The 18,624-nt window shown below is 35.0% G+C and overlaps 1 protein-coding gene across 1 annotated transcript in view; it reads left to right on the forward strand.

Moving 5' to 3' along the window:
• LOC106874001 (2-oxoadipate dehydrogenase complex component E1) overlaps positions 1 to 18,624 on the forward strand; it is a 53,016-nt gene that overhangs the window by 18,852 nt on the left and 15,540 nt on the right. Inside the window, exons 8-19 of the mRNA XM_014921555.2 lie at positions 664 to 727; positions 2,487 to 2,560; positions 3,921 to 4,061; positions 5,053 to 5,168; positions 6,331 to 6,406; positions 8,964 to 9,155; positions 10,439 to 10,540; positions 12,403 to 12,534; positions 14,021 to 14,141; positions 15,012 to 15,151; positions 16,637 to 16,793; positions 18,366 to 18,466. Of these exons, the coding sequence (XP_014777041.1) occupies positions 664 to 727; positions 2,487 to 2,560; positions 3,921 to 4,061; positions 5,053 to 5,168; positions 6,331 to 6,406; positions 8,964 to 9,155; positions 10,439 to 10,540; positions 12,403 to 12,534; positions 14,021 to 14,141; positions 15,012 to 15,151; positions 16,637 to 16,793; positions 18,366 to 18,466 (1,416 nt within the window). The remainder of the gene's footprint in view (positions 1 to 663; positions 728 to 2,486; positions 2,561 to 3,920; positions 4,062 to 5,052; positions 5,169 to 6,330; positions 6,407 to 8,963; positions 9,156 to 10,438; positions 10,541 to 12,402; positions 12,535 to 14,020; positions 14,142 to 15,011; positions 15,152 to 16,636; positions 16,794 to 18,365; positions 18,467 to 18,624) is intronic.

Raw genomic sequence — 18,624 nt, forward strand, 5'->3', positions numbered from 1 at the left:
AGTTTCTACAGCTGGATGCCCTTCCTAAGTGTAGTGGGTGCTTTTACGTGCCACCAGCACGAAGGCCAGTCAGGCGGTACTGGCAACAACCACGCTCAAAATGGTGTATTTTACGTGATACACTTGTAAAATAACATTGCTGAGCCTTCCTAGACTAGTCTTGAAATATTTGAAGAAGAAGAAAAAATGAGATTGTTTGGCATTGTCTGGAGTGACATCAGCTTCTTGTATCTTGCTGCGTATTTGTGTTTTCTTGCTGTGTTTTCTTGCTGCATATTTGTGTTTTCAAATAGCTATATTCTTTACATGCTTCAAAGTTTACATGCTGTGTGCCTGTACATTTGTAATACTATAACCACTATGGATTGTTAACATTGGTACAGTGCTGTTTGAGATATGATTATTATCATCATTATTATATGCTTTCCATGCTGGCATGGATTGTACAGGTTGTTGTCATGGTCTGAATCAAGGGACCATGTCTTGCTCATATGTTTCAATTTTTGACATGGTCTTTACTGGCATATGCTCTTCCTAAAGTCAGTGTCTAGTAAAAAAAGTTGGCTGAAGTAGTAATTCTCTGTGTTAAGTCATATATAAACCAAATTTTTCTTTTTTTTAATATTTTAATATACCTGACATTCATAAATTATTCTCTTATAGATGAAAGGTCTGACAGAGTTACCTCCTATGGCCAAGGGAAGTGGTGATGTTTTATCACATTTATGTAAGTTTTAAATTTCTTAATTATCTGGGGGTTTTTTTCCTTTTATATGTAGACATACATAAATAAGACTTTTTAATTTATATGTCTATGTAAATGTTGTTTTTATCTATACCCAATATAAACGTTATGTCTCTTTTAGCTGCTACTGGTTCCTAGTAACCCTGGGAATCTGTCAAGTGGCTTGGATGACTAAATCAGCCCTCTTTCCTCCAGTTAAGTGGAGGAAGAGAGTGTATGGAGAACTGAGGAGGATTAACAATAAAAGCTAACAAAGGATGGAAGAATGTGTCCAGGAGAAGACAAATTACCTTTTGAGACATGCATTGTTATACATCTCTGGTTCCCCAAGCTATATGTTAGATATGATGATGAGGGTTCCCGTTGATTCAATCAACCGAACAGCCTGCTTATGAAATTAACATGCAAGTGGATGAGCACTCCGCAGACATGTGTACCCTTAATGTAGTTCTCAGGGAGATTCAGTGTGACACAGAATGTCACAAAGCTAGCCTTTTGAAACAAAAGTACTACTCATAATTGCCAGCTGAGTGAATTGGTACAACATGAAATAAAGTATCTTGCTCAAGGATACAGCACCCCATCGACAATCAAACTCATGACCTTACAATCATAAGCTGAACACCCTAACCTGTAAGCCACATGCCTTCTCCTGAGCTGTTGTAATCAACAGGTAGAATAACTCGAAATGTTCACTAATTATTGAGAGAAATGAGTACCTCATACAATTCAGAAATTTAATATTGAAACTATACTCTGTCACTACTTTAAGTATCTGATTCTAATTTTTTGCTTGCTTCTTCAAAGCCTTGAAGAAATATAGTTATGTAGGGAAGCTTTGAAGAACATAAAAGAAACAGGAAACTTGGAATAGAGACTGTGAAGCCTCAACTTTGAATGTATATATGTGTTTATGTGGAGGCAACTGTTTGATAAGAGATCTTGAGAAAGCTTATTTAAAAGCACAATCTATGTATTTTATAGATATGTAACAAGAAGTAATATTGATTCCTTACATAAGCACAAGACCTCAAATTTGGTGGAGGGATATAGTTGGTTTTGTTGATCCCAGTACTTAAATGGTTTTATTTTGTTGACCTTGGAAAGATAAAAGGCTAAGTTTACTTCAGCAGTATTTGAACACCAAACCCAGTAGTCTGTAACTGAATACTGTAAAGCATTTCATCCAATGCTATACATTACACTAACCTTGTAACATGAAATATTAAGAAGAAAAGAATATTAATAGCATGTAGATACAACCAGTTAGATACAACAGCCAAATCTCTCAAATCATACTCTACTGCCTTAAGAGAAAGGAGAAAGATGCTTTATATGATGTAATCTTATAGATTCTTACAAAACAGGATGATCATGGATAGAGTGCTTTTAACTATAAATTTGCCTAATTACGGCTGACCTGGAGCTAAACAACATTTTCAGCCTGTATAACTTTTGAGGAGTACACTGAGAATAACACAGAAAAGAGTGAAACTTAAAAAAATAGAGTAGCTGAAACACAAAAGATTAGAGTTCAGTGCGTATAACACTTCAGTGACTGAAGTGGTTGAATCTAAAAGTAAAAGAATGGAAATCTTAAAACTACAAACTATTAGACTAACACTTTGATGCGTATCTGTTCAAGCTTGTCTGCCTAGAATAATAGGATTGTTTTATATTTGAACCAAAAGAATTGATAGTTAGTAACTGCAGTTACGCTGACTGATTTCTCTGTTTTCAGACACATCACAAGATCTGAAATATGGTGATAATAGTGTTCATGTGTCTTTGATTCCTAATCCATCTCATTTAGAGGTAAGTTTAAAATATCATATGGCACAGGTTTGTTCATTCATTTTATGTCCATTTTTTCCATGCTAGTTTAGAGTGAACAAATACATATTGAAACATTGTCTTTAGAACCAGATGCTTTTCCTGTTGCTTAACCTCATCTGTTTTTCAAGTGAGGAACATATTTATACTAGTCGTCTGGGTTGATTCATAAGCAAGGTTTGTCAACTAATGTCACCACCTTTTGCTCTTTACTCTCTGTGGTAAGTTGCAGAATGTAAGCACACAGGCACACAGACTGAGCCCTGTCCGCCTAGCCATCAGGGTGGCATTCATTCAAAAGCTACAACAATGCAAGGAAGCACATTGTGACAAATGGTATATAAGAACAGATATTCTGGTTGACACAGTGAAATAGAACTCAAGACTATATGCTAACAAATAAAGTCCCTATCCACATGGCCATGCCTGCACCTATGCTATGCCTATACACATACAATGGACTTCTGTATAGTTTTTATCTGTCACTTTCACTCACAAAGCATTACTCTACCTAAAGTGCCATACAGTGAAATAGAACTCCAGACTTTATGCTAATAAATAAAATCCCTATCCACATAACCATGCCTGCACCTATGCTATTCCTTCTATTCAAATGCCATTTTCTTTATAGCCTGATGCATGCACATTGTATGGATGGATTTCCAATAATAATAATGATGATGATTTATAACTTGATGAACATCGTCACTTAAATGAATACTGTTAATATACTTGTATCATATTTATTGATTGTGTCTTTCTCTAAAAATGTGTGGGTTTGTGCCTGAAAATTATCATTATTAGAAAACACAGTGATTGATGGAATCATCAGGCTAACAGATGGAATGCAATATTTGGTTATATCTTCTAGTTCTAACTTCACTAGAATCAAATTTGCCTTTTGATCAGCTGGTAATTTTATAAATAAATTCTAGTCAAATAAATGGTACCCTAAAATTGGTACCTTTATACCTTTGTTAAAAATTATTATCAGGTAAATGATGGAGGGGTAAATTGATTGAGCATCAGATAAAAATATGTGAAATTTATTTGTATCTCAATGTTTTGAACTCAGATACCATAGAGGCCAGCATAACCTCTTCCATTGAAGCACTCTACCAAATGTGTGATCTTGTTCCAATATTGAAATCATAATTTCTTTTAGGGCAAAATTCTTTACAATATTTAGTTAGAGATGAAATGAAGTCCTGTCAAGTTCTAGTGTTGATTTAATTGACTAATTCCATCTGTTTAGCTTTTTGTTTTTGTACCTATGTTAGAAATTACTATTAATATTATTATTTTCTTTTGTCAAAAGAATAATTTTTGTTCCATTTAACAGGCTAATAATCCTGTGGCTGTGGGTAAGGCACGTGCAAAGATACAATCTCTGAAGATCGGAGACTATGGTCATGACGGTGTAACTCAAAATAAAGATGTACTTTGTTTCCAAGTACATGGTGATGCTTCCTTCTCAGCTCAGGTACTTATAGTTTTATTTTTAATCTGTGCTTACCAACCACATGGTTCCGGGTTCAGTCCCACTGCGTGGCACTTTGGGCAAGTGTCTTCTACTATAGCTTGAGGCCGACCAAAGCCTTGTGAGTGGATTTGGTAGACGGAAACTGAAAGAAGGCCGTCGTACATATGTATATGTATATACATATATGTGTGGTTGTGTGTCTGTGTTTTCCCCCCAACATCGCTTGACAACCGATGCTGGTGTGTTTACGTCCCTGTAACTTAGCGGTTCGGCAAAAGACACCGATAGAATAAGTCCTGGGTTTGATTTGCTTGACTAAAAGGCAGCGCTCCAGCATGGCCGCAGTCAAATGACTGAAACAAGTAAAAGAATAAAAGGAGTAAAGAGTATATACACACACACACACACACACACACACACACACACACACACGTACCTTTTCTCCAGGGTATTATATTAGCTGTGTGATAGGAATGAGACTTAAAATTTGACGTTGAAACTAGGGCAGTTACTTGGTTTACTGAGAACTTAACCAACTCTTCATAGAATATGCTTTCTATGTTATTTTAGAAACTTCTAATATCCATTTACTGTGCTCCGTTTAACTTGCCCATATCTTATTGTCGCATATTGAGCAACGTCTCGTCACTGGAATTCACCAAATAGTTTGTGTGCCTTGATATGAAAAGAATTGTAATATATTTGGAGCAAGGAACCTCATCAGAGATGAAATTCACTGTTGTTGAAATGCTATTTGCTGAGATAGACCAACACCAGTCTTCTCAAATTGGAGCTTTTCACTTTTCTATCCCCAATAGAGTCTTTAACCAAAAACAGCCGCTTTTCAATGGGGATTTGAATAATTAGCTATGTTTATATGAAAAAAGAAGGCTACCATCATCAATATTGGCATCATCATCATCACCATCTCCAATATCCTCTTCATTGTTATCAAGATTATTATTATTTTGTGCTTACATTACACTTTCAGGGTATTATCAGTGAAACCTTTAGTTTTGCTGAGTGTGCTCATTTTTCTGTTGGTGGCAGCATACATCTGATAGTTAACAACCAAATTGGTTTCACAACTGAAGCTGAAAGAGGAAGGTGAGTCCATGTAAATTTTCAATGACCTTAATTAGTATATGCTATAATTGCTAAAAAAAAGTTTCAAGTGTTGAAATCTTGCCCATGGCTTGAGTTTGAATCAAACCTTTACTTCACACAAGGTTCTAAATGACTATGATTCTGTAAGGCAGATATTTATCAGTATAGTTGAACGTTTGTGACTGACAAAATGGATTCTATTCTTTATTATTAAGTGGTTATTATTAAGAAAGACATCTATTTGTAAAAATACTTAATACAGTAGATTATATACTTTTCAGATGCAGTACAGTAGGTGAAGGTCTATGGCCTAGTGGTAAAGGTGTTGAACTCATGATCACAAGGTCATGGGTACAAATTCCCAGATTAGGTGGCATGGTGTGTCTCTTAGCAAAGCATTTCAGTTCATGTTACTCTAACCTACCAGCCAGAGGTTGTGATGGTGAATAATAATTACAGAATTTTATGGGATTTTCCATAAAGACTGACCATACTGTTGATACCAGATGACTAGATATGATTGTAGAGGACATAAAAAAATAGTGTAAGATCATAGGCTTTACTATATAATAATAGAGTGTTACCAAAGAAATTGAAAAATATCAGGATCTAGCCATAGAGATTAAGAGATTGTGTTCTTGTTATTAGTGGTGCACTTGGCACAAAATCCAAACAACTACCTAAGAGATTGAAGGTTACTGGAATTGAGACCTGCAGAAAAGTGCTGTCCTGTATTTTATAAGGACCCTAAGGAAGATGCTTGAGTCTTGAGACTTGTCACTTAACCTCAAGATAACATCCTTTCTAACTAAAGTAACATGTAATACTTTCTAATAATAATAAATTTCTTTCGAGTGTTTTACTAAGTATCTACTCATCTATTCTTTTGTCAATTGTGATGAAAATAAGCCAACTTGATTGAATGTGGTTTCTTGTTTGGTACCTCACTTTTCTGTGTATAGGAATCAGTAAAATTAGCTACAACAATATATTATGGCTTGGTGGTTGTTCAATTTAGTTGACTGTATTCACTAACCTGATGAAGTTAACTTCATACTTTCTGAAAAGAAATAATTTTATTTATTTATTTTCCATTCTAATTGTATATTAAGACTCAGGAATGTATTTAAAATGTGTCTTCTCTGTATTCTTATTCTTCCAGGTCTTCCATGTATTGCTCAGACCAGGCAAAGATAAATGGTTACCCTGTTCTTCATGTGAATGCTGATGACCCAAAAGTATGTTCTGCAATGTCTGATCATATTTTGTTATCATGTACTCAAAGCCCTTATCCATATATAGACAAATCACTTGTACTTGTTTATCAGTTATTCTTTTCAAATTGATTTTCAAATAAAGTTTCTTTTTATTTTCGTTAATTACATGAAGGAAGAGGGGCAGTGCAATGGCACCCTAATCTTTGCAAAGTATCCAGTTTTGTGAGGTACTGCAGTGAATGTGTAGTTTGAACTTCTGTAGTTTAATGTCAGTTGGAAAACAAATAAGAGGACTAAACAAAGAGAGTAATGATTGGCTAATGAGTTAAGTGCAGGGTTTTGGATGAGAGATGCAGCAAGGATGGCAAACAGTTGCTGCATTGGATGAGCTAGGTTTGTGGAGATATTCAGGAATAGGGAATATTTTAGTGGCATCAGGAATAGAGATGAGAAAACATGCATCTTTGAGCTAATATGTGTAGTAGATTAGCAATTGTATAAGTGAACCAGTTTGAAAGTAGAGATATCTGATATACCAGCCAGATTATTATGAAATCAGCCTGGTAGTTTAAACACCATTGATTTATACCCTGTTGGGGTTATACTGTGGATGTTAGGTCTCTCATGTAGGCTAAGGCATGAAGATGATTGTTTCTTTAGCTTTTAGTGATAATTGTAGCTGTGCTGTTCTGCAGGACTAGCCTGAGCTTAAGCACTCTATCGTATACCCTGACAATCTCTATGACCTTACCCATTTCTCCGCAAAGAGTATGCCTACACCCCCTATTCCATCCATGTTACATTGCCTGTGAGGACCCTAGCTGAAGCTCCTCTCCATCTTACCTCTTGTATGCAGCATACATCGACACGTCTCCTTTCAAGCATCTCTACAATCTCACTTGACCTACCCTTCAGTGTGCCTACATTGACAGTGCCAACTCTGAAAACTGGGAAAGGAATGTGGGGTGAGGCTTGGGGAGGAGAGATGTTATTCAGCGCTTGAAAAAGAGAGGAAGGTTGTTGTGTTTGTTTTTTGGGCATGCTTCACCCATTCTCACTTCTGACCTGACATCATTCAAATATTCAAGCATGTTAAGATTATTGTCCTTACTGGAGGTAGGAATAGGTGTTAGCAGTGTTGTAAGTATAAGCATTATGGTAAAAAAAAAAATAATAATAATATAAATTTAAGAGGTGTTGCAAATATGGATATTTCAATGTTAGATTAAGTTAGATTAAGTTGCATTTGTCCAGAGAGGGGGGGGATTGAAGGTATGATGGAGGGTACCACCAGCAAGGAGAAGGTGTTTCAGACAGAGAAAGAGAGGACACACACACAGAAGAACAAGCGCACACGTACAGCCCATTAATTTTCTCCTTCAATTGATATGTGCATGGAAAATTACTGAGTAGTTGTTGGCATATTTCTAAACGAAACGAAAGATAGTCGGTTAAGTAGGTGGGCAGTTAACCTAGTTGCATTTGTCCCAGGAGAGAGAGAGCATGCTGGTAATACAGAGAACAGCACCAGTGAGGAAGGGGGATTGAGACAAGAGTCATCTGGTAATGGACGTGACAAATTTCTAGACAGAATGAAATGAAAGATAGCTGGTTAAGTAGATGGGCAGCTGAGCTAGTTGCATTTGTCCCAGGAGAGAGAGAGAGTGCAGGTAATATATAGAGAACAGCCCAGTGAGGAGGAGAGGTTGAGAGAAGAGTCATCAGGTAATGGTAGTGAGAGGAGAGAGAGATATCTGGCGTAGATGGTGGGAAGATAGAGATATCCGGTATGGGTTGTTGGGGCGGGAGAGGTGGGCACACCGCGGACAAAGTTTAATTTTGGCAGATGGTACGAGGAACGAAAGTAGTAGTAGTAGTAATAATAATAATATACATTCAGATTGTTCATGGCAGATGAGAAATTAAACCAAAGAAACGAGTAATTATTGTAACGAAATTACATAAGAGATGAAGAGGTTATATATTGAGGGGATCAGTTTAAATGGTTAGCTTCTGAAAACTAGCTGTTAGTAAACAATACATTTAAAGTATTAATGAGGAATGAATGTATGAAAGATTGCAAAAAACGAGAGAATCTTAACTTAGCAATACGTCATCAACACTTGGCGACTGGGCAAGAATATGTAGAAGGAGATGTGTGGAACAGAACTGAACAGATTGGAATGGAAGGGAGCTCATGGGATAAGGATTTTTATTTTTAGATAGAAACTGCAACCAGAAGCAAGTTTAATTTGAGAAGATGGCTTGAGGAACGAAAGTAGTAGTAGCAGTAATAATAATTTATATTCAGAGTGTTCATGGCGGATGAGAAATTAAACCAAAGAAACAAGAAATTAAACAAGCCAAGAGGCAAGTAATTATTTTAACAAAATTACATTAGAGATGAAGACTGCTATTTCTAGAATGACAGACATCCACATAGATGCCCCATTGTTAACTCATAATAGATAACAGTAAAAAAAAAATTATTTAAAAAAATCTGTACATGTCATAAAACACCTGATAGATTATTCATTATTTCTCTACACTTTTGTTATTTGTTTCTCTTCTCTGCCAGGCTATAATCCAAGCAGCAGCTATAGCAGTGGACTACAGGCAGCAGTTCCACAGGGACATAATTATTGATTTAGTGTGTTTCCGTCGATGGGGCCACAATGAACTTGATGACCCAATGTTTACTCAGCCTATCATGTATAAAGCAGTAGAAAGTCGTATGAGTATACCTGATATGTATGCTCAGCAACTTACGGTAAAATACATTAACTCTTCCTTTGCATGTTTATTTTGTTCTGAATCATGTGTAAATGTTATTTACTCCAAAGTAATTATTACGGCTTCTTAAAGTTATTTTATATGATTTTTTTTTTTTTGTCACTGAAAGATTCATATTTCTAGTTTAAATAAATATTTATTCTTTGTAACTTGTGAAAGATTCATTTTTACAGAGGAGGCAGAGTGTAAGCAACTGAATTAAATCTGATATATTGCTGTTATTTTTGCTATTAACTTTAGTGGGATTTAAACTCAGAATGAACAAAGATAAAATTACATATTATAAAGTATTTAGTTCACTGGTCTGTTACAAATATATAATCTTTCTTGTAATATATATTTTTAGAAAGCTAACATGGAAATATGGTACTTTAAATAAATTCTATAAAAGATAAAATCATTGAACAAAAATTAAATATACAACATACTGTATATGCAAGATAGTCTTATATACTGGATAGGAGGCAACATGCCTTCTTGTAGAGAAGTTGTTAAAGGATTTATTTGATCCAGGGTTTACTTGTTGCTTAGGAGTTTAAGCTAGATGAAAAATAAATAAAATACTTTTCAAAGAAATTGCCAGAAGCTGCAGAGAAAGCAACTTAAGACATCTGGCTCAAGAAAAGATGAGTGATGTTTTTTGGTACAGTTAGTTACTTCTACTTAAAAAGATCAAATGTTGAGGCTGACACAAATGTCTAGCTGAATCACAACATTTGACTTAACCAATTTTGTGCTACTCTGCAGGAGTTTTGTCACTTGGCCTTTGGTAACTCTGGTGTTGCTGTGAAAGGGGTCGGAACATCTACAGAGATCTTCACCAGGGCAGTCAGCATTTGGTCAAGGACCCCTTATTTTCATACTCACTGCTAACCTCTATATCTAGATGTTCTATCCTAATCTTATACTGGATTGGCAAAAGCATTTGAGCATCAGGCAAAATACCTAGTGGTATTTATTTACATCCTTTTATATTTTAAGTTCAAATCTTTCAGAGATCAACTTCATTATTCTTCTGATGGGTATGCATCAGTAAAATAAAGTATCAAGGCCGATATAATCAGCTATATCCACCCAACAGAGTCAAGGCCTTGTGCTTATGTGAAAAAATACTATATCTGAAATAATGAAAAGTTACATGATGGGAAAATTTAATGGCAATAATAGAACAACATTTAGTAGAGTAAATACAATGAGGTTTCATTGCTATTTTCTAAAAATGTCATATTATAACTATTATGTATATTTTTATTTAATCAGCAACAAGATCTGTGCACTGAGTCTGAACTGAAATCCTTTGTTCAAGAATGGAATAATGTCCTGGTTGAAAACTTCAATAAAACAGATAGCTACATACCTGAGGTAAACATAGGCTTCTTGGTTATAAACTGAGTAAAAGTTGTTGCATTATACAGGGTGTCCACAAAGTCTGGGTACGTTGAGTAAATAAAATCATGACATAAAGAATTAAATATAAGAAATAATAACTTCTTAAAGTATGTGTTAATCTCCATGTGGGCACATGGAGTAAATAAAATCATAACATAAACAATTAAATATAAGAAATAATTTCTTAAAGTATGTGTCAATTCCCAAGTACCCAGACTTTGTGGACACCCTGTATATTGATTAAAATGTTGTTTGCATGGGCAATTGCCAGTTTTCTTCAGAAACTTTACGTGGCCCTGCAAATACAGATGCAGGTAAAAGGTCAATCTCAACTGACAGAGACCTCTGGATATTGCTGATAGCCCCAGTTTAGCTCTGATTAATTAGAGCCATAATCAAAAGCATTCTTTTTAAATGGCATCCAAAATTACATTATGTATTGGAGTGGTTCTCAATCTTTTTGACTTTGCAATGTGCTGGAGGTGAAAGAAAATATTACTTCCATACATGGAAGGTTAAAAAATGCCTTAAAGTTAAAAAAAAATACTTCTAGAAAAACTATTTACTACCTTGTTTTATTAATCATACTTGTGTATAACACATCTTTCAAGACACTGAAGCATTAGTATGGGCTTTCTAAAGCCTTAAATCATATTTTTTAAATACCATGTGACCTTTTTCATTTTAATATGCTAACAGAGGTGTGATTTGATGTGAATTTTACTGCTATTTCTAGCAGATTGAATAGCACTTAGAAGCTCAAACTGAATTATGAGGTTTCCTTCCATCAAATTTGGAAAAATGAGTTGGTCATGGTCTGTTAGGTGTGTGGAGAAGCGCTAGACAATGAAAACACTGAGAAAACCTTAAGGTCTTAGAAATATCCATCTGTATTTGATGGGGAGGACATTTTGATAGTTTTGAGAATAAGAGATATACACCTATTGCAGAACTAATTGGCAGTGTCTGCTGGATTTAAATTTTAGAAAAACTTGAATCTACAGAAGAACAAACATCATCATCATCGTTTAACAACCGCTTTCCATGCTAGCATGGGTTGGACGATTTGACTGAAGACTGGTGAAACCAGATAGCTACACCTGGCTCCAATCTGATTTGGCAGATTCTCTACAGCTGGATGCCATTCCTAACGCCAACAATTAGAAAGAAACGAAAGATTGTATTATCCATTGTGTCCTTTCTTTAAGAAGCTAAGATATTTTCTGAGAGGAATTTGTTTGCTATTCTGGCAGGTTAAGCAACTATACACTGGCTTCTTTGTTGGCCAGCTATATGCATTTTAAAGAAGTAAAGAACTTAATTTTAAGTAAGACTAAATTCTGCCAACTTTAGCAAAGACATCTTACCTAGAAGAGCTGTAACCTTAAATATAAATTACAATATGAGAGACATCCAGATGTAAAATTATCACCACCACCAATCATGAAAAAATTCAAATAACAATAGAAATTGGTAGTTTTCTCTTTAGTGTATGCATCAAGTGAGGATAAATAAATGTAAAATATTAATGATGGTGGTGACTATCTGATCAATACCAAGTATTATTATTTCAGACAATTATAAAACAAATTTGCTCTACAAGATGTATGGCCTATTTTTGAAATCTAAATTACTCAACATGGCAAAATGCATATAAAACAGGAAAATGTAAATTGAAATAGGACAAAAAAAAGTGAAAAATTTGATAAGGAAGCTAGAATATGTAACAAAACTTAGAAATTTGTTCATAGATGATCTAATTGCTAGATTAAGTTTTGATAAATTCTTTGCATGATTCTTCACTAATGTTCCCAATTCTTTACTCTGAAATACAGCAATTCCACCTGCTGAAACAATGGGATGGTTATGTTCAAGCTTCTGACAACATTACTTCCTGGGATACTGGAGTTGATGTAGATGTACTGAAATTCATTGGTGACAAGTCTGTGACTGTTCCAGAGACAACAGTAAGTGGCCACATATTTATTTTCCGCATACTTTTTTACTGACTGATTCATTTTTTATTCATTAGTCTCTAAAGAAGGAGGAAGAGCATGACTGAACCCAATGGAATACTATGTGAGGGAGACTAACCTCATTAATATTAATTTTGAATTGAAGATGATTTGTGTGAGAGAGGAATAAGGTAATAATGATACAAATGGGAGGAGATGGTTCTAGAGTGATGCAGTTTTGGAAAGGGTTCTATTGAAAAACATGTGCACAGTATAGGGCCTTGGAAGTGAGATGAGGCATAGTGGGAGAAAAGAAAGAAAAATTAAGTTAGAAGGGTTTGACAGTTTGGCATGTGTTTCTTTAATACCTACTTCAATCTGGTTTCCTTTTTACCATAACTTAATATTTAGCACGTGGGGTAACCATGTATCTCCTCTACTGCAAGACACTTTTTCTTTTATCTCTCTATCATTCTGTAACCTCTCATCACCTGGCACAAAACCACCTTCCTCAATACTATTCCCTGCTCAGTTGAGGCATCTTTGTCTTGCAAGTTAATTAACGACCTTGCTGGTGCTGATGTTATGTAAGAGCACCAAGTACACTCTGTAAAGTGGTTGGCATTAAGAAGGGCATCCAAGCATAGAAACCAAGCCAAAGCAGACAGTAGAGCTTGGCGCAGTCTTCTGGCATGCCAACTCCTGTCCAACCCATGCCAACATGGAAAGCAGACATTTAGTGATGATGATTATGTTACTCATTTAAGATGCATTAATAAAAGAAACCAATGATTTGTATCTCATTATGAACAAATACATTTCATAAATTAGTCAGAGGATGAAACCAGTGTATCAGATTGATAGGACTGCATTTTACGTTCATAAGAGATAACATCTCATTCACTCTTGAATATGACTGGTCTATTATAAGAAATGTTTCTTGTGCCCTGAATTAGAATTTGCAATGTAAGTCAATGATTGCCTTGTCACTTTCACAACACTAGTAATGTCACTATGGCAGTAAATTTTACAACCTTCTTAGTTCAAGTTAGTCTCACCTATTGATTAGTATGTTGATCATTGACTGAACACAGTGCCAGTAACATGATGTAAACCATTAGCTTCTCAGCTGGATGCCTGGTTCCTTCTCAACGTGTCGTGTCATTTACACAAATGAAAGACTCAACTTAAAAGATTCTATCAAAGAATGTAACCAAGATATTAATATTTGATTAGTTAAATTTACTAATTTATTACAATACTATATTGTTTTAGTGCAATGCTGAACTAGCCAAATGTAGAGAAGGTATGCTAATTTCCATTAGTTCAAAAAGGAACAAACAATTTATATAGGTACAATAAGTTGTTAACCTATACCAGAACAATAGGGAGGAAATTGTAATGTATGTTGCTAGTGAAATCCAGTGTGTATTATTTTGAGTTAGAATTAATTTAATGGTATTTTTTACTACATCAATACCTATATTTTATCTTTCAGAATGTCCACCCGACTATTCAAAAGACACATATTGATCGCCGTAAAAAGCAAATTGAAGCTGGAATAGACTTGGACTGGGCAACTGCTGAATCTTTGGCTATTGGTTCTCTTCTGTACCAAGGTATTCAAAATTCTATTTTATTTCATAATTTTCAGAGATCACATTATAATCAGGATATAGTTGGATATTTTAATGTTTTTAGCTAAGAACAGTTTGATTTATTTAGAGAAGTATACTAGGGTAATCTTAAAAGATAGCTTTAATTAACTTGAGACTACACAAAATTACCTTCATACAACTTTGCACTGATCTTAAAATAAAAACTGCATGCAAAACTGTTTACATTTTTGACATGGTGCCCTCAACAGATACAGAATGCTTACTGTTGAAATGTCCTCAGCAGTTATGGCCCATGTTTCACTGCCATGTGGCATGGCTGTTCGCACACATGCGTCATACAGTCTACCTTTTACTTTGGCACCAGTGATGTTGCAACTCATTTCTACTGCTGAGTGAACTGGAGCAATGTGAAATAAAGTGTCTTGCTCAAGAACACAACACAGCCAGGCCCAGGAATCAAAATCACTACCTCGTGATTGTGAGCCCAATGCTCTAACAACTAAGTCACGTGCCTTTATTGTACACCACTTAATATCATGTGAAGTTACATGAAATATCACGTAACCAAATCCAAAACAGAGATAGTGTCACCACCATTTTATAAATAGAGAATTTGAAAGTTGCAAATTATAAAGCATGAAACCTAAAGTAATGAAGAAAACCCACAATTAAATGTATACATACACATATAATAGGCTATTCAAAATTAAGTAACTTTACTTGAGACTCAATGCAATGCTGGCCCTGAAATAAGAATTGTCACTCCATTTGGTTCAATATCCTTATAAAGTTTGTTAGCTATGACTGACATTTTCTGTATCAAATTGCAATATTCTAGTCTTAAGGCATGTATATTATTTAATCCTGTAGGTTTTAATGTTCGCATTAGTGGACAAGATGTTGGCCGGGGAACCTTTAGTCATCGTCATGCAATGATTGTTGATCAAAAGTCAGATGATATCTATATACCACTGAACCATATATCATCTGACCAGGTTGGTTGCTTTGAGGTAGGTAACATTACTTAATCTTTATGTATTTTTCCTACATGTTACCTAGGTATATACCAGGAATATCTTGTGTGTCCATATCTTTGTTAATGATAACCAGTAAAATAGCCAGTGTTGTATTTTAAAAAATGGCAATTAGGGTGTTGGGCTTGTGATCATAATGCCTTGGGTTTAATTCCTAGGCTCAGTAGTGCATTACACTGTGACCTTGAGAAAAATACTTAATTTTACATTGCTTCTGTTTATTCAGCTAAAACGAGTACCAGCCAAATGCTGGTAGGGTCATTCCTCTCAAGGCTGTCATATCCTGGATGTTCTAGAGTATCAAGGGTGGTAGTCAGTCTACTCATGATTATATATGAACCTAAAACAATTTGTAAAAGCATAGTATTTGATTTGCTATTACATCATACTCATTTACAAGTGACATTTATGAAATATAAACACACATCTGCACATGATGAACTTCTGCATGATGTTTGTGCAGAAACCAGTGAATCCATCAGCAGTGGCTACATTTTCTCACTGAAGAAATTTTTTCTTTAGCTTTCTGAAACTCCTGAATCATTTGCTAGTGAATTTGAATAGTCTAGTAAAAGATAGTCATAAGTTTGATATTACAGTGTTTAGTCTTTAAAGCTCTTGTATCTATGGCACAATTCTTTTAAAGAGTATTATTATACGAAAATAGGATTTGAATCTCTAGAGAGAAAGTGCCAGAATATATACAATTAGGCATCATGGCTGATGCTCTAACAATTCCATCAATTTACTGCTATAGTTTGGTGCTACATTTGCTTGTCCTTTAAAGGGTGGAAAGCAAAGGTTACGTCAGCAGAGTCTTAAATATCACAAGGCACTCTCTCTGACTGTCTCTGTGAAGTCTGGTACTTTTCTTTTGCTGCTGCACCACTAAGTTACAGGGATGTGAAAAAAAACAAAACAACAAACTGACACTGGTTTTCAAGCAGTGGTGGGGGACAAACACAAACACAAAGACATACATATAAGCATATACATGTGTGTCTCTGTGTGTATGTACGTGTTTATATGCATGCACACACACACACACACACCAAATTCATTCACAAGGCATTAGTCAGCTTGGGGCGATAGTAGAAGATGTTCAAGGTGCTGCACTTTGGGACTGAACCCAAAACTCTGTGGTTACATAGTAGGCTTCTTAACCACGTAAAGTAGATAAAGTCTACTATTGAAGTCTCGGTGTTCTGACTATAAATACAATGCATTGCTGGTGACAGAAAATGAATCCCGCTGATATCTTGGTAACCTTTTCAACATCTTATTGGCATAAACATCTACAAATTCTAAAATAATTTACTGGAAGTTTTGACAAAATCCTCTTTTAATTTTTATTTTTTCTCGGTTTTGTATCAGAATTTTGTACAGAAACCACTGAGAACTTGTAATTTTGTTGGTGGCAGCAATCGTATTGTTTATTTGTAATTTTGTTTGCTTTTAAAGGCAGCTAACAGCGTTCTATCAGAGGAAGCAGTGCTTGGTTTTGAATATGGCATGAGTCTGGAGCATCCTAAAAACCTTGTTATTTGGGAAGCTCAATTTGGTGATTTCTTTAATGGAGCACAGCCTATTATTGACACATATGTAACTAGTGGAGAAAGTAAGTATACCATTTTGTTTTTTTGTTTTTTAAGAAATCTGTTATATATTTATTTCATACGTTTTCCTTTTCTAGCATTTATAAGAGAGTATATTTTAGAGCAATTGTTATTTCAGCTGGATGTCTTTTCATTTAATCCATTCAACTGTGGACTTAGATGAGTCAATAAAAGAAACCTTTGTAATCACTCTATGCATTCTAAAAGTAGTGCCCAAATTTCTCTCAAATAATACAGAACCCTACCGCTTTCAAAAAAAAAGGACACATTGGATAATGTATTCTTAGGTATACCCTTAAAAAAAACGGGTAGTCATAACTAGACTGCTTTTGTTCATAGATCTATTCATTCAGTGTTGACCAGCTGCTAAACAACCGTTCACCGACAAATTGAGAAAGGTAGAGTTACGTCCCTTGTGCAGTATCACTACCATAGCTATAGCACGATTTCAACATACGACGTGTTATCTCTGTAGTTGTAGTTAGTTCTGCACATTAATTTTATAACTATCGAGTCGTAGCTTTTATAGAGGTGTATATTAGTTTACATATTTTAGGTTTTTATTTATTTTCGTTTGATATAGACAATTTTCTCCATATTAAAATGTATTTTCATATTATGTTAAACTGGTTGTACACACACATAATGAAACATATTTACAATGAACATTACACTCATGCGTGCACGCATTCACCCACACGTGTTTGCTTCAATAACCACAGGGGTTTACAAAAAGACTGGCAACAGTACACGAAGATACAGGGTGAGATTACATTAAAAAAAAATTAAATAAGAGAAATAAACAAAAATTGAAAAAATTCTCCAGACGAGGGAAATCTGAGGGCTACTCATGGAAATCCCACAAAAATTACTGTCGCCCTGACTACTAAGGCGAGTGTCCTGTCCTTAGCTGTTCTACTGTATAATCACAGGGCCTACTCACTCAGACCATGCTTAGCACTCTCATCCTCCTTTCAACAAATTTTATAGGAGGCAGCACTTCCCTCTAGACCAGTAGTACCCAACAGATTTTTGACCATGCCCCATTGAATCATTTCTAAAATCCTGAATGGTCTAGAGTCTAGACCCTTACTTTCTTTTTCAAGTAAAGCTGGAAAAAGTTGTTGAATTTATAGCCAAAGGGTAAAGTGCCTATCTTAAGCCCTTTCAGTCTCATCCATACATGATCTCTTTTGCCTAGGCCGCTAAACAGATAAAAACTGCCTGCCCTTCCTGGCTAAATGAAGGTTTTGACTTAAGTGCAGTAGAATTATTTGTCTTACCCACACATGAAAAGCAGTGTTAGTTGGTGTGTAGCTTCAAGTTAGCTATGAGTGATGTTTAATGATATAGTCCCTGTAACTCAGCTGTTCTGCTAACATTTCTATCTATTTATAACGTAGTTATTTCTAAGTTTTTCTTAAGCAGTATTGGGATGTAAACTCAGCAAAATAATTGAATTTAAGTCTAAACAATTTTACATTTGTTTAATTCATAGTTTAGAAAATTCCAGATTACATTATTTTTTTTGTTTCCTATCAGAATGTTCTTGAATCTATGTATGTCTTCTTCAGCAAAATGGCTACTTCAGAGTGGCTTGGTGATGTTACTTCCACATGGTTTTGATGGTGCTGGACCCGAACATTCTTCATGCCGTATTGAACGATTCTTACAGGTAAAATACCTAGTTCATTAGTCAGACAGTGTTAATGACTACAATGAGAAAAGAAGTTGTGTTAATTATTATGGTTATTAATTTTACAGTAAATGCTAGTTTGACACTTAGCCTCACTGTTAATATCATTAGTATTACTACTGTAGTGTTTTTTATAT

The sequence above is a fragment of the Octopus bimaculoides genome, chromosome 4, assembly GCF_001194135.2.
Source record: "Octopus bimaculoides isolate UCB-OBI-ISO-001 chromosome 4, ASM119413v2, whole genome shotgun sequence".
NCBI classification, from domain to species: Eukaryota; Metazoa; Mollusca; class Cephalopoda; order Octopoda; family Octopodidae; genus Octopus; species Octopus bimaculoides.